The sequence below is a fragment of the Diorhabda carinulata genome, chromosome 3 (genome assembly GCF_026250575.1).
Source record: "Diorhabda carinulata isolate Delta chromosome 3, icDioCari1.1, whole genome shotgun sequence".
NCBI classification, from domain to species: Eukaryota; Metazoa; Arthropoda; class Insecta; order Coleoptera; family Chrysomelidae; genus Diorhabda; species Diorhabda carinulata.
In genome coordinates, this window is record NC_079462.1 from 29,069,710 (window position 1) to 29,091,471 (window position 21,762).

Consider the following 21,762-nt stretch of genomic DNA (forward strand, 5'->3'; position numbering starts at 1 on the left):
AAATACAACAATAAAACTCAAGGAACAAACCAATACAATTTATTTAGGAACGGATTGTAATCTTGAAGCAGTGATAGTAGTATAAAGTTGTAAAACTTACAAAATTTTTATTCAAATCTACAAAAATAAATTAAAACTGTACAACTTATCATGTAAATATACTTCAGACATAATCTGTAGAAAACGATTTATAATTTTACCATTGTAAATCTCTTGTTCAATTTTTAGATATGTAAGAGTTTGACTTTGACATTTCTTATTTTAACTGTTGTATTTTTTTGTCCTTCCTGACTCCGATTGTCCGATTAAAACATCAAAATCTAAGACTGCTAGTAACTAGATTCCACTTTATGCTGTACAGATTCCTGAGATTCACTATCTTCTGGGCCACTTGATTCATCATCGAGGAAATTCATTGATTGGTGCATTAGTTGTAACTTCAATGATTCAATTTCTTCTTTTAATTTGACGACTTCCGATTTTAATTGATTATTTTCTTGCGAGACACTGAAACAAATAACACTTGATTCCAAAACTTTTGTAATCTAAGTATATTATAAAAACTACCGTTTTATTTCTAATTGTGAAGACCGATACTCTTCTTTGGCATCTTCTAACAAACTTTCTGTATATTCTAACTTTTCTTTTTGTAGTTTTCTTAAATTTTCCGATTGTTCTAATTCTCTTTTCAATCTATTATGAGATGTTTCGGTTGATTCCTCGTCATCACTCGAAATAGTTATTGTTTGCATTTCTGCAATTTTCTCTTCATATTCTTCTCGTAACCTAAAAATTGTCACAAAAAGTTGAGTATATTAAATTTAATAGTAAAATAACAAAAACTAAATCATTTATTTCATTTTTTATTACCTTCTTATTACATGTTCTTCATTTTCTTTGTATATTTTGGCATACCTCTCCATATACTCTTTATATATTGCATTTAGAGACTCCCTTTCTTCTATTATTCTCTTTTCACATGTTACCATAATGTTGTCTCTTTCATCGATAATAGTCTCTATTGCTTTGTGTAATCTTTCAATTTCCTCATTTGGATCAATCAGATTCTGTTTAATCACTAAATTTAAACGATTAATTTCCCTTTTTAGTTTGGTAATTTCATTTTGTGACTCAATCAATTTCTTTTTAAGATATCCATAATTTCGATGTTCACCTAAAAAGCATACAAATTTGTTATTATCTCTATATAAACAAACTAAGAAAAATGGCAGTAGAATGTATTAAGTTGAAATTTCTGAAACCAATCATATTAAACATTCACCGTTACCATTACAATACCAAATCAGTTGACAATAGGTTTCTGAAAATGATAACTTGGCTATTCAAATGCGTGAAATGCAGTGTAATTGTTAGTGCTAGTATAGTTTCTGTGAAGCAGTTTGTTTAGTATAATGTACTATAATAATTCAATTATATTTTTTCAATTTCCTGTGTTCTTTATGTAATTTTTCCATTGCTAATCTATGTAAGCTCCCATTCCTACGTCTCTGTAAACTATCGTCTCTGTAAACTATCGTGATCTTGAAATAACTTCTATCTTAATATTTATTGTTTTGTAACAAATATCATCAACGGAACCATTTTGTGTTATGTATTTCAACAAGTCAAGATGCTGTTTAAGCAATATCAGTATTTCTCATGAGATGTTTGATTTCACATTCACATCATTATTGTTACAAAATGTAGTTTAGTATGGTAAAAATCTCTTATCTACTCTTTCCTCCCTGTATACTACGTTTATATGAAAGTATAATGGATGTAAAAAATAATAACAAAATTAATATGTTGTGTTTATACTTACTAATGGTTACTTTATTTTCTGTTGGTGTTTCTTCTTTTTGCATCATCAACGAAAACCTGTTTTCTCTTTTAATTGGTTTGGACAATTTCTCTTCAACAATAATTGTACTTGCAAGAGCCGAAAAATTTAATACGTGAATGGTTTCATCGAACATATCTCTAGAGAGATTAACATTCACGATCATTTCTACATTTTCGTAACCCATCAAAGCCTTTTGGAAAATTTGTGTTAACTTTGACTCTCTAAAGGGAATTAGTCGTTTATCTTTTGCTTGCTGACATTTCTTGATACTATCCATACATCTACCTAATTTTAATTTTGAAATATTATTTAAAAACTACTAATTTCATTTATTACCCAACTTACCTAAAACGAGTAATGATGTATTTATATTGTTAGATTCTTTTAAGCGATCTCCGAAATTCATAGTCTTTTTTAGCCTCTCTGCACCAGCCAAATCACAAAAGTTAAAATCGCTAATATATACGTCACTACTACTTTTAGATGATTGTACCAAACGTATTGTGAATATACAGTGTGATCTACTAGAATGTGAATTAACTGCAGTAGATGCATAGTTAAGGTTGTACAAACCATATTGTAAAATTTGATATGCTTCTAAACCTTCAGTTACATGTAAATAAGTCAATTTTTTTATATACGTCCTTTCATCTTTGGATTTTCCCAAGGCTAATCTTTGACGAATTTTATTTTTGGAATTGGGTATGCTCAATAAATCATAAACAATTTCATTATAGATCTCTGCAAAACTAATCCAAGCACTAACTGATACATCTGTATCAACTGTCACTTCAGCTATTGGCTCTGTACTTAATCTGTTTTGCATCTGCCTGTAAATATAAATAACAAAATATGCAGTTACAACCGACAAGTATCTAACACTTCACTAATAAAATTTCAAATTATACCCCTCATTCACTAATGTACACAAAAATAAACAACCACCAGAACGAATTCCTACTTACATATACGTGTTAACATGAGATGTTTGATCAATGGCGTTAACAATCCAATTTTTATACTTTTCATTTTCTACCATCATATCTTTAGTAATATTCTGTGTGGTACCATTAGGGAGAGGTTTAATTTCAGGTTCTATACTCACTTTCGGTAAAGATTTAAATACATATTCTAATGCTCTAGGAATCAAACCTGGCTCCTCCGGTGTACCAACTATAGTATATGTTTTCCCTGATAAAAATGACAAAAAGCATTTACTTCATAATCTATTGTAACATTTTACATTACATAGTCAATTTGATTTCAGGAAATAAAAATTAATTGCAAACATTCATATTAAAACAAATTATAATGAACGTTAATGGTGAAACAGCAGTTAAAAATATTTGACTAGATCAACAAAAACTTTTTCTTCATACAGTTCAGAGCTCTCAGGTGCAGCTTTGTCAAGGCACGAATCTTCAACTTTCTGATCTCAAATTTCTGCCTTAGTAGTGTAATATACTATTTCTGAATCAATTAAAATAAAATAGATTATTTCTTGACTTGTAACATAAATTCCTATTCATTTATTGATAATACTAACAAAACCATAAATACAAAAAGATCCTATTGAAGTTTTAATTGAATCTATATCAATTCACATTTTTGTATCCTCAACATTCTTGTTAGTATGTTTTCAACATAGTAATTTATATCTTCACTCAAAATTATTAAAGTAAACTATTATTACGAACGCGTCTCCATCCTAGCCGGTCATGCCTAGATGTAGTGGAATTCTAAAATTCGGCGCATACATGGCGCCTTTAATGTACGTTGGAAACACCCAGAATCCGTTTGATGTTTGTTTTATATGAGTTTTTATTATAGCAGGCGGTTTGTTTACATCGTTTCTTTTAGAATAATTTCTAAGAAGGTCTATTTATTTATTTATTTGTTTTGTTTCTTCATTTTCTAGATGTTTTGAGAATTTTTTCGAGAAATATAAGGAGTTGTGTAGCGCAGTTAGTTTGTTCATAATAAATAGTCGTGGTTAACAGATAGAAATCATTTAATTTAAATGAAATATTTCAAATGTGTATTAGTATTTAAATAATTTATAAATGTAAGAGACAGTGTCTATTAATTCACCCACAAATAGAAATCATATAAATAAATAAGAAAAACATTACAATATTATTATAATATATAAGATATCAATTCTCACTATAGGGCTTAATCATTTAGAGTTAACCTTACTATCAAATAGAGAAAAAAATCTTACCTGATCCAGAAGCCCCATATGTGAATAAAGTTGAATTACTACCATTGATGAAGGATACTAATTTGGGTTTGACAATACAATCAAAAATTGTTTTTTGGTCATACTCTGGACCAAATATATTTGTAAATGTATAGGTCCTCTTCATAGTATCACCACACTTCACATTTCTAAGAGCATATGAACCTTCAGGAACTTTACAGGTAAAATTATTACCGTCTATTTTGTAAATGTTGCTTATATCAATATCCCTTCTTATTCTGAGATAAACATTGATAAACTTGTTTTCTTCCTAAAAAGAATTACAGAAAACACATATACAGGGTGTTTCTAAATTCATGCGACAAAATTGAGGAGGTGAAATGCAATCAGAGCCTTGTCACTTTACTAATGTTGTAAGTTGTAAGTAGTCCCTATCCTGTATAAGAAATATTTCTTTCTTAAAAACGTTTATTTCTTCTTTGTTTATGTCAACTTTAGGTTTTACGTCAAAAACAGCTGTAGGTGTACTTGATTCTTTTCCCTCTGCACTGCGATTCTCTTTGCTCTGGAGACTCCCAGGGTTCATAGACTCAAAAGCCGTTTGGGAAGTTTTGAGCTGTATGTTAGATATGTGTAAATTTAAAAGTAGTGGACTTTTGTAAATGACATACATTTGTAGTTCATCAACTTTGAAATTGTTGCAGTCTTTAAAATATGATTCTTCCATGTGAATTATTCATAACAGATTTTTGATGTTAATACTTTTATTATTACTGATTAGATAGTAATATTTTGATTTTCTATTAAACTATGATCATTATCTACCAGCTGAACCCATTAATATCCAGGTACAGAATACTTCATAGTGAGTTTATTTTCTCATATACCTTTAAGAAGTCCATTGTAGCATATGACATAATTGAGTTTCTGTTTTAAGGCACACATGCATCTTACCATGTAGTCAAGTTTGATAAGTTATTCTCTTCAGCTACCACATCCAAAATCTCCCTTACTGCACTTGCATTATCATTACTCTTTCTGCCAATCATGGTTTCTGTCCACAAAGCCCAATAGACCTGGTTTGTAATACTGTACACAGCTGTTATATTATGAACATTTAATTTCCTGGCATAAAAAAGAGCTTATTGCAGCTCGCATTTATAACATTTTCCAAATTAGAAAACAAGAGTTTTAAAATACTTATCACTTTTGGTATCCTCACACGTTGTATTTTTGTAAAGTATATGAGCATTGTTCTAATTAGTTGAATCTACAGAAAATTTACTAGCTTTCTCAGTTATTTTGAACCTATTGCATAGATCACAATGATAACTTGGCTGATGAAATAGTAAAATATTTTGTTATACATGGAGAGTTCAACAGGGACGGACAGAATATGAACAGATTATTAAAATATCAAAATTAATTGGGATCCTATTACACCAATATACTCTTTCACTGCAGATAAAATTTTGTCATTGTTTTAAATCTATTATTATTTGATATAGAGGAATAAAAGCCGATAAGACATATAGAGAGAAATATAAGCTGAATTATATTGTATAAAAACACAAATTTTTGCAAAAATGTCAGAACTTTGTCAAACCAAGGTAGCATAATGTTGCTTCTTCCTTTGACATCTATTGTTAGCTGAAATTTCATCTGATTATTTTCAAGAAATGTAATATTTTTCAATATCTAAATTTTACTAACTCTTTTTTCCCCTTCAAAATTTTTATGATATATAATTACTTTCAATATACATTATAAATAATTTTTTATACTCCAACAATTAGTTTATTGAATTAATTTCACTTACTATTTTTTCCTCGGCTTCAGATTCTGTACTTGCGCTACTCATGAGATCGGCTAAAACTGCTTTTACATTACCTAAATTCGTTCTATTATAAGATATAATGCTAGGATCCCTAGCTTGTAAATACGATTTGGCAAGATCAATATTCATTTTCAACGGGTCTTATAAATTATTAATATTTTTGAAAAAGTAGTTTCGTTTTTTATACCGTGTATTGGTTACAAATTACCGTTTAAAGTGTGTTCAAATCAAACAGTACATATTTGAAATTGACAGCTATGTTCGTTAGATTAGTGTTGATAGCACACCTGTCATGGTCTAATTATTTTGTCTATGTAAAACTTTTCGCTAAATAAGTGTTATTTACAAACTAGGCTATAGCGAAGCATAATATATAAACAAGGCTTTGATTAATCTAATTAATATCAACACTCGTCAAATCGAACTAAATTACAATATGACATATAATATTTGAAATAGTAGTTAACCATAGACAAAAATATTTATTTCCGTCTTGTCCTTTAACTTTTTACTGTCAATTGAATATATGGTAGATTGAACATTTTGTCAACTTTGATAACAGTTTTGCAACTTCAATTTATTATGGTTATTTATGATTGCTTAAAATTTACTCATACCGATTGCACTGTCATTTATTTCTATTGTAGTTAATTCGTCTGTTTGACATTCATAAAAACACTTGTTGCAGGTTTTTGCATTTGTAAACATATATATCTTAATTTTTTAATTTCTTAGTTGATATTTATAGCTAATAGATTTAAACAAAATGCCCCGCAATCAACCTGGCAAGAATGCTTTTTATTACTTTATGTTGGAATTTAGAGATCGGCATGGAAGATCCTTCAAAAATATGAAAGAAGTTGCTGATGCTGCAGGACCACATTGGAAAAACTTATCCAAAGAGCAAAGGAAACCATATGAGCAACAAGCTTCAATTGCAAAACAAAATAAGATCTCTAAGTTAACTTCTGGTAAACAACTAAAGTTACTATTAACCTGAGTTTTGTTAACCAACAATCTATAATTGATAACATCTAATTAAGCTATTTATGTTACCCATTATTTTCAACTAATTATTAATATTATTAGTTTTTTAATAAGAACTCAGTTTTGGAATACTAAACAACTAATTTTATATATTATAACAAGTTGTATGGGTAACCATTTTTTTTTGTAAAACAAAAATGCTGTAGGTTAGGTTTAGAGGCAAAGGTTTTCCTTATAGTAATTTGATGTATTGATGATTATTTCAAAATTATACAAACTACAAACAGAATTACAATTGGGTACATAAGTAAATAAAAAAAACTTCTCAAATTTATAGAATTGTAGCTCAACTTATATTTAGGTAGGTTGCCCAAAAGGAATAAATTTTCTGTATATTTTTCATGTTTAAATTCAAATTATCTCACCCATAACACAATGGATCTCGACCTTGAGTTTAGGAAATGTTGAGATATTTATAAAAAACAAAAAAAGAAAATTGCATAATCATTTGCTGGATGGCTCAGGTTACAAGATCAATATTATCATAATAGTGTCAAATTCAAATCCTTCACTCTTATTAAATTATTCCTTATAATTTATTTAAGTAAATCCACTTAGAAAAATCTCACACTTCACAAATGATCTTATGTCTACAAATAATTCTGTGGCTAGATGGCAAATCTAGATTTATCAATTTTTTTTATTTTGTGTTTATGTTAAATAATAACCCATCATATACATAAAACTTATTGATATAATTTTGTTTTGTCTACAAAAACTTTATTGTAATTGCAAGATGCCGAAACACAAGTCAGTATTTTTTTATTTCCACAGAACTTTAGGTCACATATCCGAAATTGTCTCCTTGTATTTTTTAAAAAAAGTGGAGATTTCTAAAGAGTATTACACTCCTCAAACTTTATTATTTTTTTATCCAGAAAAAGTCTACTTGATACTGGAATATACTGGAAAGGGTCCAGTATATTATTTGTTGTCCTCCTAATGCCAAACTTAAAACAACTTATTTTGCTTTGTCTGCTGCCACAATTAAAATTATTAACAGGTTACTACCTAGTTTGTCAACTTTAAAAAATTACAATTTGAAAATATCATATTATAGCTTTAAAGAATATTACTTTATAGGAAATAGTGGGATATATCTCATTTGCATTCTTATAAAGCAAAAAAACTAAGTCAGAAGGTATAAAAATAAAAAAAATATTTATTTTAGATGGACAAGCTGTAGATGAATTGGAAAGGCAGGAATATTTAGAACATCTTAAGACACAAGAAATGAAAGATTATATAAATGATACTATGCGTTTAGCTAGTGATAATGGAAGAATTCAAGACGAGTTTTTTTTTATCATCCATATAAATACATTTTGCTATTGTGCAAACATAAATCGCTATATACCAGGTGAAATTGCCATTACTTGCTTCAGTTTAGAAGATGGGGTACAAACTCAAAATGTTTTCCATAGAATTATAAAGCCAGGTAAATCAGATCTAATTGTTCCTAATTCGGAGAGAGTTTTAATGTTTTAATTATTGAAATATGTTGTTGTGATTTTCTTTCCAAGTCTCTTCAACAGTTACTTTTTATAATTTTATTCCTCATTTCTGTTTCAAATACTTGTTTCCCTATTTTGATCCTCATTACAAGTCCAAATATATGAACATCATTTTGCTTCAACATTTCTTCAAAATCTTATTGTCACAATATTAGAACGAATTTTTGGTTATCCAAAATTCATAGGCATGCGTTTAATAGTATTTTTCAATTATTCCAGAGTTAACTGTTTGAATATATTTTTGTATATAAATACAATTTCATAGTTTTTGTAATTTTATCTGGTTATACTAATTTATAAAACATTTAAATCTATCGAATTTTCTACATATTTCGATTTTTAGTTTTCCATAATAGTGTTTTATTTTTTACATATGATAATGTGATCTATATGTTATTTCAAATTGTCATGTAACAAAATAAATTCAAATTTTTGTATTAATTGATAATTGATGACTGAGTTGGATAACTTTTGTATATTCATGTGCACCTAATAAAATCTGTATTTTTTTAATTATTGATCTAAAATATGGCTTTTTAGGTATAATGCCTCTAGGTTACGCAAGCGAAGCTAAACTGATATCCGAACAAACTCACCAATTGCCTCTGCCTTCGTCTGCAGATGAGCTAAACATAGAAGAAGTATTCACAGAAATGAAATTATTTTTATCAAACAAGCTTTGTGGATCGAAACGCTATCCTCCTCTTTATGTAGACGAAAAAATGATGAAAATGGTACAGAGTATCTTAGATAATTGGTGTTATGATTTCGGCGAAGATAGACCTCTGTTCAAAATATATAATTTACAATACATGTTTAGAATTCTAAGGAATACTGTAGCCAATGAAACGATATATCCTTCTGATACTTACAGTGCAAGGGAAATAGAAAAAGATGTCTATGCCTACACGGCTGGTATTTGCTGTGAATATCATTCAGTAACTGATAATTTCATATACTGTAGTCGTTCAATAACAATTAGATATGCATATATAATTTGTGATAACTGTTGTGGTGATCTACGTATTATATTAGTTCCTGGTGCTCATATACCAGATCAAGCATTGACTCCTTTTACTGGTACAAGGTCCAGTTCTATTTCTAGTTTAGTTTCTAGGTCTAGTAAATCATCAAAATTAAAGACATCCATCCGTGACGATGATTCTGATACTGTTATATCATTTTCTAGTAAATCGGAATGGGATAATCAATCTATTGTATCAGATTCGTCTAATTTAACATGTGACAGTGAATTCCCCAATTTGGGGCTTAAAAAAAAGACAGTAGTCACGAACTCACAACCACATTTCTCTTCTGGGGATTCTTCAGACCAATATTCAGGTAGAAGTTATGCTGGAGCAATGAGCTCTAAGGGAAAACCAGCGAATTTCACTTTTAGAGAGTCCGATGACACAAGTTCAGTTGACTTAAATCTAGATTTTGCTATTGGACGTGGAAGAGGTACTAAATCGTTTTCTAATAATATTGACGATTTTCCTAAACTTGGTGGGGGAGGTAGAGGTAGATTATTAAGAAAAGGTAAACATACAAATTAATTGGATTTTTTTTGTTTCTATATTTTTGATTAACAGAGATAACTTCAAAAGTATATCAATGATCTAGACTACTGTCTTGATAAGATTATGCTATAAATTAATTACTCATGATTTAATTATATAATTTCTCGTACAATTTCTCCATTATGATATTTTAATTGTTGGTAATAATAAGGACGTTTAGTGGTTTTTCTTAATTAGTACTGTGAAATATTATAAAACTAAATCTGTATCATATTTTCCCCATTCAAGATATATTTATCCACAAGCTGTGGATTGCACTACAGTTTCTTCATTGTCTGATATGTTCTGCAAATGTATTAAATAGAATCTTTAAACAAAATTCTGAGATACTTCAAAATACAGAATGCAGTTGCCAAATAGAAATGAAATAGTTTTAAAACCCACCTTTTAATCATGAGAAAGTGAAAGGCCATCTTGGGTTAGAAAAAGGGTAAACAGTAAAAATCAGGATGGAGGAGTCTCAAAGGGGCTCTCAGATTGCAGACTCCAAGAACTGGTATATATAACGTACCTTAAACGTTAGCGCATTTGGAGAAACGGGGTGAGACTGGATCGATCGAGCATCAACCTCAACACCTCGTTCTCATATTTCATATTTCTGGACCACAATGACAAATCTTTACAAAAGTGCTGTTTTGAGCATATAAGCATTCTCATGTTTCTTTGAGCTTAATATGTAATTTATGACTATTGAGTTTTTTTAGAAGGTATAATTTTAAGAAATATCAACTCTTAGTATATATTCTAAAAGCCTTATTTTCATATTTTGATTTTGTCAGAATAATTCATTGTATATGTAAGTTTAATATTTGGAAATATTTGTAATAATCAGATATTATTAATTTTTTTTTGTATTATTTGATTTATTTATATCATAGAACTGTACTGACAATAGTTATTTTAAAAAACTGTTTTATTTTCCAGTATTTCTATTTTAAATAATTATTTGTTCAATTGAGGTACTATGTTTTATTTTTTTAAAGCAGAATTGTAGATTTTTATCTTAACGATAGAATTTTTATACATATGAGGACGTGTTAGAAAAGATTTTTTATTTACGCAAGTTTCTATTACTTTTAAACAATGCTCATGGTAGTCCTCTTGAGTAACTGTAAATCGGGTAGTCTTCAATTAGTATACCATTAAATCGGACGGTTATAGCTTTTTTGAGTTCCAAAATGAAGTAGTTTTAAGACACGTTTCAATTTCGATAAAAGCAGAAAGTCATAAGGATTGTTGTTATTTAGCAATCCTTCCAATAAGATCAATGCACCTGTTTCATCTAATAGAAAATTTTGATAATTCTATCTTTTGGGTTACAACTCTCCTATGACCTTGACCAATAAATATATAATTTCTGGAGTCATTCTGAGCATGTCTATGTATTTTTATATAGGGTGCTCATGCCTCTTTGTCAAATTTTTTTTCTTTCGTTTTTTTAGTTTCAATTTTTCATAATGCACGATCCTATGCTATTATATCTTCAGCTCACTGTTCCCATCGGTCTAGTGGGTACAAAACTACCCTAATCTAAGAATAATTCTATCTTTTAGGGTACAACGTACAACTCTTTTATGACCTTAAAATACATGTACTCCGACCGATTGTCGCCCTTATTTACTGAGGTTGCTCGTCAGTATCCATTAGCTATCGACGACATATTACACCTAAACTAATTCTATTGTACATATGCAATTATACACATAAATAAACACACAATATGTTCTATGCTGCACCCTACCATATATCCCAAGGTCATAGGAGAGTTGTACCCTAACAGATTGTATTTCCAAAACTTTTGTTAAGCAATTTTTCCCATAAGTCTGTTCCAATTTTCAAAAGTCACACAGGTTTGCCAAAACTTGGTTGTACAACAAAATACAACTCCTCTGATGGCACTGGAGCTGTGAGTTTTATCTTGAAGAGTAGAAGAGAACAGGCTGGTACATACAACGTTGCCATATGTTTTGCCATAGTGTTTTATTACTTTTCTCACACATCTCATATAAATTATAGATTTTGATAATAATCTGGAAACTTCTTGTCGAGTTGAATTACAAGACTTTTGTTTAAAAATGTTTTAAACATATTGTTTGTTTGTTTTGAAGTAATTTTTTAAGTTTACAATTAATATGATTATTTTTATTTTCTTATGTGTACTTTTCAATACTTTTGTTGGAAATAAATGTTTCTTGATTTTTTCCATTATTTTTTTTGAACCAGGATTATAATAACCTAACTATTACTAGAGATTAATTTATGTTATGAAATGAATAAATTTTGAAAAGATTAATTTCTTTTCCATCCAATTCAACAATTTACATATATTAGTTACATTATGCTCACTGGCGAATAGAGGGTACAAAAACGACATGGTACAAGGAATATTTAGATAAGTTACAAACAAGACCCAAAAGGCATCAATACCACAACTCAACTTAACCGTAGGTACGATAGTCGAAGAAAATCTACCACATTTAAAATGGAAATTATTTTGTGTTTTGGCCACTCATCCAGGTAGTGCAGTTGCGATTAAAACAATCAATGATATTTTAAACGCGGTGTAAAAAAATTGTGTTTTATATCTACCACCAATGATAATTAAACGAAGGACACAATATTTACATTTCAATTTGAGCAATTTCAATCCAATTTAATAATAATATCGCAATTTGCATTGAGAGCTATGCATGTTGATCCACATTCTTGTTAGAAATTTTGTTTATCACATATTTTACTTTTTGTATTATATTTCGTTTGTTTTATTCAATTGGAGTATATAAGGGAGTGGTATATACAAAATTCTTGTAATGTATAACAAGTGGGAGTTCCATCGCCCACCCTTAAATGTAGGAGGCGGTCTCTCTAGTCAGGGGAGTCGTAAAAGACGAGAATATGTAATCGGTCTTATTCTCTATAGAACTATACGTCAATAAACAAAATACAGTCCTTATTATTTTAACAAATCAGCTCTTCGAATACAAACAAGTTCTACCGTCGACATTATTGCATAGTTAAAACAATAGAAACATAATCTAACTTCGATCCAATGAAAATCCTGTCTAAATGTTTCCAATTCAAATTTTCGTCCAGATATTTAATTTTTAAAAGAAAATTTAGTAGTCATAGAATAGAGAACATAATGCTGTGGATACTGTTAACTTGAATCTTAATTTTAAAATTATTGCAATTTAACATAGCATAACTTCAAAGACATTTAATAGTAATGTTTAATCCAGTCCTACAGTTGAGAATAAATAGAAACTGTTTTAATAGCTACAGAACGTGTCCAACTAGAGCATTTAAGATTATTACACATGTGATAGCTTTTTATCTGATCATAGACAGGCCAGCCCATAAAGCAGTTGTCAGAATATCTAAAGAATTAATAGACAAGGAGAATATCAAAAATAAGGGAGGCTGATCTTCTCTAACCTGGTACATCTCATCAGCGAATCTTCTCATTGTCTTAATGGCATAGAAACTGATCATTAAAAATATTTTACAAAATTTGTACCTTACACACAGACAAATAGTTCAAGTTGAGTAAAGTACGGTAAATATGAGTGTTAACGAAAGGAGGTCTACAGTTTTTTTCCCTAACATTATTTTTCAATACTTAAAAATTTTTACTGTTCTCCCTTTTGTGGAACTTCTGAAATAAATGCAAATTGTTATTTACAGGAATGAGTGGATTATTCAATTATGTAACATCCATGGTTTTCCTCCAGAGACCCATTTCTAAATGATTCTGAACATTCCACACCAGCAAATAAAATAAATGAATTTTTTCATTTTCAATTAATCGAGAAATGACAAGAAAGAAAATACACTACTAAATTTTCAAAACAAACACTATAAAATTATACACATATAGTTTAAAAAAAACTGTAGGACCATGCGCTGGGAAATATTCATCAGTACTAGACTTCTGTTCAAGAAATACTTGCTAAATGCATAGAAGTGAACTTTGAAAGAAAATGTGACATGGTGATTCATTCTAATAACTCTTTTGTCAACTGTTAATTGATGACAATGGAATTGTCGAAAGAAACTCGATGAAATAGACAATCAGCATTATTTTGTGATGAGCTTGGTCCTTCAATGTCTTGTTTTAAGCGTTCAGATATATTTTTAAGCACCGAAGAGTCAGGTGAATGCTGCACTGGACATTAAACATAACTAGTACTTGGATCCTGCTCGATTTTTTGTGTTTAAACCGTTTACGTTCACTCTACAAAGATAACATTTTTCAAAATGCTTTCGTGGTTTTCACCATATAGTCGGTATTCCTAATTTGAATGCACTTCTTTTGCCACTTTTCCATAATCTTAAATATTCTACTCACGATTTACAAAACACAATAGGGAGCCCTAGAGTTCTCATTTCTATCCATAGATTCCCAAAATATGTGTTTTTCACCAACTCTGATATAATTTTTTCACAATCTTTAAACATATATTCTCCAAATATACAGAAACAATGATCTGAATTGTTTAAACAACGTCTCTTTGAATTACTCATGACTTAAACTTTATATACTAATCTTAACACAATAAAAATCGCCTGGTGATTAATACATACGCTTCATTAAATATTTATTAAAAATGATTTACTGCCATGAAATTGTGCTTAGAACTTCTCATGAAAAATGAAAATTTTACTCTGGGGACATTTGTTTGTTGAAAAAATAAAAAGACTGTAGAAATTTACACATACGTTTATTTTATAGGTAATAGATGGCGGCTCTAAGCGTTATTTTCAAAGCATAAGCGATATGCAAATTGTTAATTGAATATTTACGAAAAATAGTTGTATAAATTAAATTACACTATGAAATTGAATTTAATATTCCTAATTTAGGAACAAAAACTTTACACTGGTGACACCTTTTTACTTGACCATAACAGAAACTGTAGAAAATTACACATAAGCTCATTTCGTAGATAATAGATAGCACTTGTAATCGTTATTTTAAAAGCATTAGTAATATGCGAATTATTATTCAGTTAATATTTATAAAAAGTTATTTATTGAGCTAAATCAGTATAATATAAAAATTCCTTTATTATTCCTACTAACTTTAGAGTCTATACTTTAGGATAAGTGCATGTATAATAATGCAAAGTCTGCAATTTCATCGTATAAGAGAAAAGAAACCATTTATCCTAGATCAGTAGCTGAATCACATACTTAAATACAATATTATATTCACGGCATTTTTCCAGCTATTTTTTGATTTTTTCACGTTTGTAACCACCAGTAAAAGATCTTTATAAGTTGCTGAATGACTTTAGCATGATGAATCACGATGACGTCATTAAACCTTGGCATGACGTAAGCGTTCTAATATTACTGCATGTTTACGGCCATCATCGTCAGGCCATATGGTTGAAGTTTTCAATCTGTGTTGTGACCTTCAGATGTATATTTCATTAATAATTTCCAGAAAATTTAAGAAAAAATACTTAGTGACATTCACATTATAATCGGAAGAAATATATATGTAAATTCAGTTATAAACAATGATTACTTAAAAATTGTGTAGAGCTTTGCCAGTGGGGAAAGGGGAACCAGTACCGGCATGGCCTAAATTGTTTAATACAGCAACATTTATAAATAATAGTCTCGTCTTATATTCATCAGATATTGAATAGTATTTTAATAGTCGTGTCAGATCGAGAATTAGCTTGAAAATTGGTATCCTAATATACGTGGTCTAATAACAAAAATCATCTAAATAATGTATTTTGAAATTTTAAAAACGTTTTCTTTGAAAAGCATACTAAAATAAAAGTATAACGATAGTTCCAGCAAGAAAAGCATATAAAAACACATCTTTCTTCACGAGCTCTAAATAGGCCGTGAAAAATTTTAATTTAAAATATCTCATTTTTCAAATTGATCTACCTTTGGAAATATTTATTTGAGAAAATAAAATGTAGTTTAACATTACATAAATGTCGACAAGATATTATGGCCCAAAATTATAAAACTAGAAAGTTAATCGAAAGGAAGATTAAATAGATAGTTTCTTTAAAATAAAAACGAAATTTTTGCCAGAAGATCAGACAGTAAATAAGAAATTATGACGATTTAATTCCAACAAATATCCTAGAACTATTGAGATATTGTTCTGATCAAAGATTATATACACGGATGATTCTGATCACAAGCTCAAATTACCAGTTCCAGAAACTCATTTATAGTTGATAAAAGATATGAAATAGATTTGATGAATAGTTGGTTGATACGATTGTATTATGCCAACAAAGTAGTATAATTTTGATAGTGTCAAAATATTTTTTTAAATTAATTCTCCTCGATACGTCTCTGTCAAAAGAGCTGTAATAGCAGTTTTTATCCGCCATTGCTGTGACGTTCACTTGTGTTCAGAACTCGTTCAGTGACGACCGCCCTAAAATTTTGACGTGGCTACTACGTATCTCCCGTTTATCCACTCCGATTGCAGCAAGTTGGTGACGACGAATACGTAACTGGTAAGTACCCAGCTGAAGAATAATAACATGCCGACATGGACTAGACACCCCTTTAAAGTTATTATATTTTATAAAACAAGTTTCAAATACAAATTTTTCGATCAGATGAAACGGTTTTGAATCTTTACAGGGTTAGGTATGGAATATGGCGTCATATTGTTCATTGCGATTTAAATTTAGCTTTTATAGTGTGTGAATATAACGCGAAAATTGTGATAATTGTCATTGTCACGGATTAATGAAGTATTTATTTGCGTTTGAATTGTTTTATATGGAATTAGTGTTGTACTTAACCTCAAAATTTAAAGAGAGTGCCTTTTTCAAATTTGAAAAAAAAACATTCAATTTGTATTTGCGCATTTACTTTATTTATGTAAATAATTACATCACCATTTCATATTCCCGCATTTATATATTGATTGAAACTACTATATATAAATACATTTAGCAATATGTGAGCGGAAAAAAGCAAAAGTCTTATCTTAAAATTTATTTTTGTTTTAGCCATAAAAGAATGAATCAACAATGAACAAAATATGCTATCGTCATTGTATTTTTTTAGTTAATGAATTTACCAGTGGTGCTTACATTTGTTTTTAAAGGGGTAGATTTTATAAAAAAAAATTATTTGTTCTAATTATACAATTTGTATAAGGATTCAAGTTATATAAATATTTATATACGTCAATGAGTATAGACGCTAATTATATTCACGAACATAAATATATTCATAATTTCACAATTACTGCTACACAAAACAATACTTAGTATTTTAAATGGTTGTCATGGGTATACAATAGAGAATCCAAAATATTAGAAATATTTACTCAATGTTTTATATACTGTACTTCTAATATTGTTAAGCTGTCAATAGTATCAAATATTTTATCCAAGAAAATGAACAATTAATATTTCTGTTCTATCTGTACCATGTAACTCAAAACATAATTCCTCCACCTCTTTATCTGATAATTTTGGATGAATTAGTGATTGTGTCTTATGATTAATGGTTTGCAGCAATGATTTCGATGTATCAATGAGAAAATTGGGAAAACTAATTGTGTCACATAAATATTATCGGTTGCACATTTTGGATTTTCTCTATACTGGTTACTATTCCCCCATTTGCACACTACCATGTTGTTCAAATATTACTAATTGACTTTACAATTTCCATAATCAGTTTCACATTTCTATGTGGGGGTAGTCACTCAAGAGCTCTTAGGATCATCATGAGGTGAGTCAACCCACGTTCTAATCACCCAAGATCTCTAAAACTCATCATAAGGTTAGTTGGTTGATGTTCTAATCAGTTTTTTGTTTTATCAAATGTATTTCTTAGCATATTTTACCTTTTTGTTTTTCATGGTTATTATTCCATCATTGGCATATTTCCATAAAGGTTTAGACCATTATTACTTGACTATCCCATTTGCTTTTTGGTTGGTTAACTAAGGGATTCAATCCCATTATTTTTTCAATCTATCATAATTTCTAATTCATTTTAAGTGTCCCAGTATCCTTCAATAAGGATTATACATCATTCAACTTCTTTGGTCCATATAATCTTATTATTTTTCTTTCGAAGTTATTCATTAGATTGATTGCTTTTACTCCATATGGCATTTTAGCTCTTCTTTTTTCAGAATATTAAAGGGTAGAATTTTTGGTATGCTTGGTAACCTTTGTACTATTAGATATTGCTACTTATTTCAATGGATGATGCTTTAGCAGCAATTAAGTAAAATATGTGTAAAACACTGCATCAAAACAAAAGTTATTTTTTTAATTGAAATATTTAAATAAACTCTAGAAATCAAGAATTGTGGAAATGACATAATTACAAGTATAAAACTGGTTCTGGAAGTTTTATTTTATGTCATCAACAACCAAAGTGAGCACAGATGTGACACAATTAATTTCGGAAAGATGCAAATGGTTTACAAGACAAAAGAATGAAAACATAATCGATGAGAGGTACTGTTTAATTTGTCAATTATTTGACATTTCTACCTATTTCAGATTAAATCAACTTTTCATAAACCTAATAATAAACTGGGGAAAAATCTTTTGAATTTCAGTTTTTAGTTACTTCGAATATGTACTTGTCCTCTGAAAACTGAATATAAATACAAGTTTTTAAAGCTATTTCTTTTTATTTATTTATATTGCTATATAAAAGTTAGAGTTTTGATCAATATAGTGAAAAGTAAACCTTGTGTTTCAGTTATGTATCGAATTTATTATCTATTTGATTTTTAATTAAATTTATTCTTAAAAAATTTTGTTTTGGTCAATTATGTTAAAATTACAAGTATATTTATGTATGGACGTAGTTCAGGGTGACATGTACACTGCAACCCAAAGGATATAATGTATCCCCTTTTTTGTTGTGGCGCTGGAAATCCTTGTATGGGATGGCTCTAGCTAACAGAGATCTTCGTCTTCTATTTCTCACACTTCCAGGTGTTAGTATTCGTAGATTGTTATTGCCTAGGTTGATGCATTCAATAGATTTTCCTTGTTTATAGTTTCCCAAGTTTAGATTATTCCAGTTTTACCCCTAACTATCTTTTTTTCTATTGTCTTCTCTATTATTGTATAGATGATACCGCAAAAGGGTTCAGGTATTAGCTATTTCATTTCCCCTCAATCCGGTGTGGCCTGGCATTCATTTGAGACTAACTATTCTTCTTAACTAGCTCGTTAGCTTGTCCAGGCATTCCCAAATCAGTTTGAGATATGATGTTTGCGATAATTCCTTTCTAAGTTGAACTGGACACATTTTCCAATTGCTTGTATTAACTTAGAGGGAAGAATATTCGAAATATAATAATTCAATTGAAATCTTCGATTTAATCGTTTAGCAAAAATGCTAAAAATGAATTTACTCGGTAGTTTGAAAAAGTTAGGTTAGGGAGCGTAAAATTTAAGTAAAATTTTATAAATACCTATGTAAACAGTTCCGTTTAACTAACAAAAATAACTATTATTTGTTAGTCATGAATATTAATTGGAACAGAAAATTCCCAACTGAAGTTCTTTGAAGTCGATATCCAATAGTACCCATGTATAATTATAGTGAAATTTAACAGTTTTATTTGTGATCGTTTTGAACAGAATTTTATGTTCATATTTTTTTACTTGGTAGTATCGATCATTTTGTATAAATCCAGAAAATTTTGTATTTGAAATCGTGTCTATTAGGAAATTCTTCATCTTTATTACGTTGTTTACTTATTAGTTGTTAGTCTCACTTAATATAAGTGACACTCCCTATCGCACGGAACAGTAAGGCTACCATTATACAAGGTGTCCAGAAATGGTATCGGGTTTTGTAAGTTCAAGTAAACAAAAAATATTTATAAGCAATAAAAACTTTTGTTTTTTGGTAACATATGAATTTGAAAATTATTTGGAAAAGATGATGTTATCCAAATGATGACCGTTACGTTGCTGGCACTCTTCTAAACGGGAACGAAGATTGGCGATAACACGTCGACACAAAGCTCTTGATATTGCTGCCATTTCTGACCTGATGTTTTCCTTCTATTGGGTTAGGTTCGTTGGATTATTTTGATAAACCTTACTTTTAAGGTGTCCACACACAAAATAGTCAAGAGGGCTAAGGTTGAGGCTTCTGGGAGGCCAGTTGATGTTACCCCTTCGCGAAATGACTTTATTAGGGAATAATTCATTCACAACTTCCATCGAGTCATTCGAGGTATGGCAAGTGGCCCCATCTTGCTGGAACCACGTTCTTGAGTTGAAACCTGCAAACTCCTGCATCTCTGGGACCAAAAAATTTCGCAATATAACGGTCACTATTCACATTGATTGCTCGGCCTCGTTGATCTTCATGAAAATAAGGACCAATAATTCCTTTAGCAGACATAGCGGCCCAAACAACGACCTTTGGGCTGTGCAGGGGTCGTTCATGCTTTCGTCTGGGATTCTCGACTGCCCAGTACCGACAATTCTGCTTATTAACATGACCATTCAGGTGAAAATTTGCTTCGTAGCTGAACAGTATGTTTTCAAAGGACGATTTTTTGATGTTTAACGCTTGGATTTGCTTTCGGATGGATAAAGATGGATTTCGACGAACCGACGCCTCAACTTCTTCAATTGTTTCTGCATCGCGAGCTGGGATGCTGAAATGCAAGCAGCCGGTCGCTTTTTGCATCCGCGGATGCACAATTCGGTTGTGGGGCATTGGTTCAAATGCGGCGCATTATACTAGGCTGCTAGCATCCGAGCAGGCGTTAAACTGGAACTTAATAAAACGTCACACACCTACGAATTAAAGCAATTTTTCAACTATTCCATTCTAACATTCTAAAGTATCCATTCTAAAGTATCCATTCTAAAGTAATTAAAAGATCTTGTTTCATTATTGCACAGTTCATCAAACAATGTAAAATACAGGCTTTTAACACGACGGACAGCTAAAAAGGGGTCCACACTGAACTTCCTTTTTGCACGACGCCTTCTTTTCTTAACTAGTAACATCAGCAACAACATCTCTTCATTCGTTGGGGCCATATTGACGACTGGCAAAAAATTAAAATAAAAAAGCATTCCGGGATGCTAGCATCCCAACACAAATTCGACTCAAAGTGGGATGCTAGCGTCCCGGGTGCTAGCATTCTAGTATAATGGTAGCTTTACGATCGAAATAAAAACAATGCTACGATTAATATTTTTTTATTTCTCTCGATTTAGTATGGGCGTTTAGAAGTTAAAAAGTCAGCGTAGAATTTAATAATGAATAGTTACAAAACCAACAAATATTTATCAGCTTTGATTAACAATATTGACTTTCAATTAAATTCAATTCAATACCATCCCCAGGTTTGCGCTGCTGTGATAATAATTTATTATAACGTGACATTTATAGAATTTACATCGAAGGTAGATTTGTATTTGTGGGAACTTATTGAGTATTTAATTTACATATTATTTTGGATTATTATTTACACTAAAGCTGATTATTTATATCTTTTACGCGATTAATAAAAATCTAAATACAAAGATTAATAAAAGTTATTCCTATAATCTTTATATATATATAATTCTGTACGTGTGTTGACAGTGAACTCCTCGTAAACAGCTCTATAGATTTGAATGCATTTTTTGTGTGTGGATTCGAGGATGGTTTAGATTTTACAAATAAGCCCGACAGATGGCGCTGCAGTTGGTATCTAGGTTATTTATCTGTACTGCAAGTAAACAGCT

The 21,762-nt window shown here is 29.9% G+C and overlaps 3 protein-coding genes across 15 annotated transcripts in view; 2 read left to right on the plus strand and 1 right to left on the minus strand.

Annotated features, from left to right (window-relative positions):
- Positions 1-24: 24 nt before the first annotated feature.
- On the minus strand, positions 25-6,175 carry LOC130891071 (kinesin-like protein subito). The gene is made up of 8 exons (XM_057795584.1): positions 5,866-6,175; positions 4,068-4,356; positions 2,809-3,034; positions 2,189-2,673; positions 1,823-2,128; positions 871-1,174; positions 568-786; positions 25-507 (listed from the first exon to the last, which is right to left on the minus strand). The coding sequence occupies exons 1-8, from the start codon at positions 6,010-6,012 to the stop codon at positions 330-332; spliced, it is 2,154 nt and encodes a 717-aa protein (XP_057651567.1). The 5' UTR covers positions 6,013-6,175; the 3' UTR covers positions 25-329.
- Positions 6,150-12,225, plus strand: LOC130891072 (protein maelstrom homolog). The gene is made up of 3 exons (XM_057795585.1): positions 6,150-6,854; positions 8,102-8,368; positions 8,985-12,225. The coding sequence occupies exons 1-3, from the start codon at positions 6,650-6,652 to the stop codon at positions 9,998-10,000; spliced, it is 1,488 nt and encodes a 495-aa protein (XP_057651568.1). The 5' UTR covers positions 6,150-6,649; the 3' UTR covers positions 10,001-12,225.
- A 4,179-nt stretch (positions 12,226-16,404) lies between these two features.
- The window catches only part of LOC130891076 (cyclic AMP response element-binding protein B), a 28,555-nt gene continuing 23,197 nt past the window's right edge, over positions 16,405-21,762 (plus strand). For 5 of the 13 annotated variants that reach the window (XM_057795590.1, XM_057795594.1, XM_057795592.1 and 2 more), the window contains exons 1-2: positions 16,423-16,524; positions 18,338-18,501. The gene's annotated coding sequence lies outside the window, so the exon portion shown is untranslated. Of the gene's footprint in view, positions 16,525-18,337; positions 18,502-21,762 lie in introns of all 13 variants that reach the window. The other 8 variants (XM_057795595.1, XM_057795593.1, XM_057795602.1 and 5 more) reach the window with 3 other exon arrangements.

Excerpts from the sequence above, each read along its gene's own strand:
- LOC130891072 (XM_057795585.1), top strand. The coding sequence starts at position 6,650 with ATGCCCCGCAATCAACCTGGCAAGAATGCTTTTTATTACTTTATGTTG. Across the intron at positions 6,855-8,101 it reads GATCTCTAAGTTAACTTCTG|ATGGACAAGCTGTAGATGAA; the intron begins GTAAACAACTAA and ends TATTTATTTTAG. Across the intron at positions 8,369-8,984 it reads CCATAGAATTATAAAGCCAG|GTATAATGCCTCTAGGTTAC; the intron begins GTAAATCAGATC and ends ATGGCTTTTTAG.
- LOC130891071 (XM_057795584.1), bottom strand. The coding sequence starts at position 6,012 with ATGAATATTGATCTTGCCAAATCGTATTTACAAGCTAGGGATCCTAGC. Across the intron at positions 2,674-2,808 it reads TCTCATGTTAACACGTATAT|GCAGATGCAAAACAGATTAA; the intron begins GTAAGTAGGAAT and ends TTATATTTACAG. Across the intron at positions 787-870 it reads GAAGAACATGTAATAAGAAG|GTTACGAGAAGAATATGAAG; the intron begins GTAATAAAAAAT and ends GACAATTTTTAG.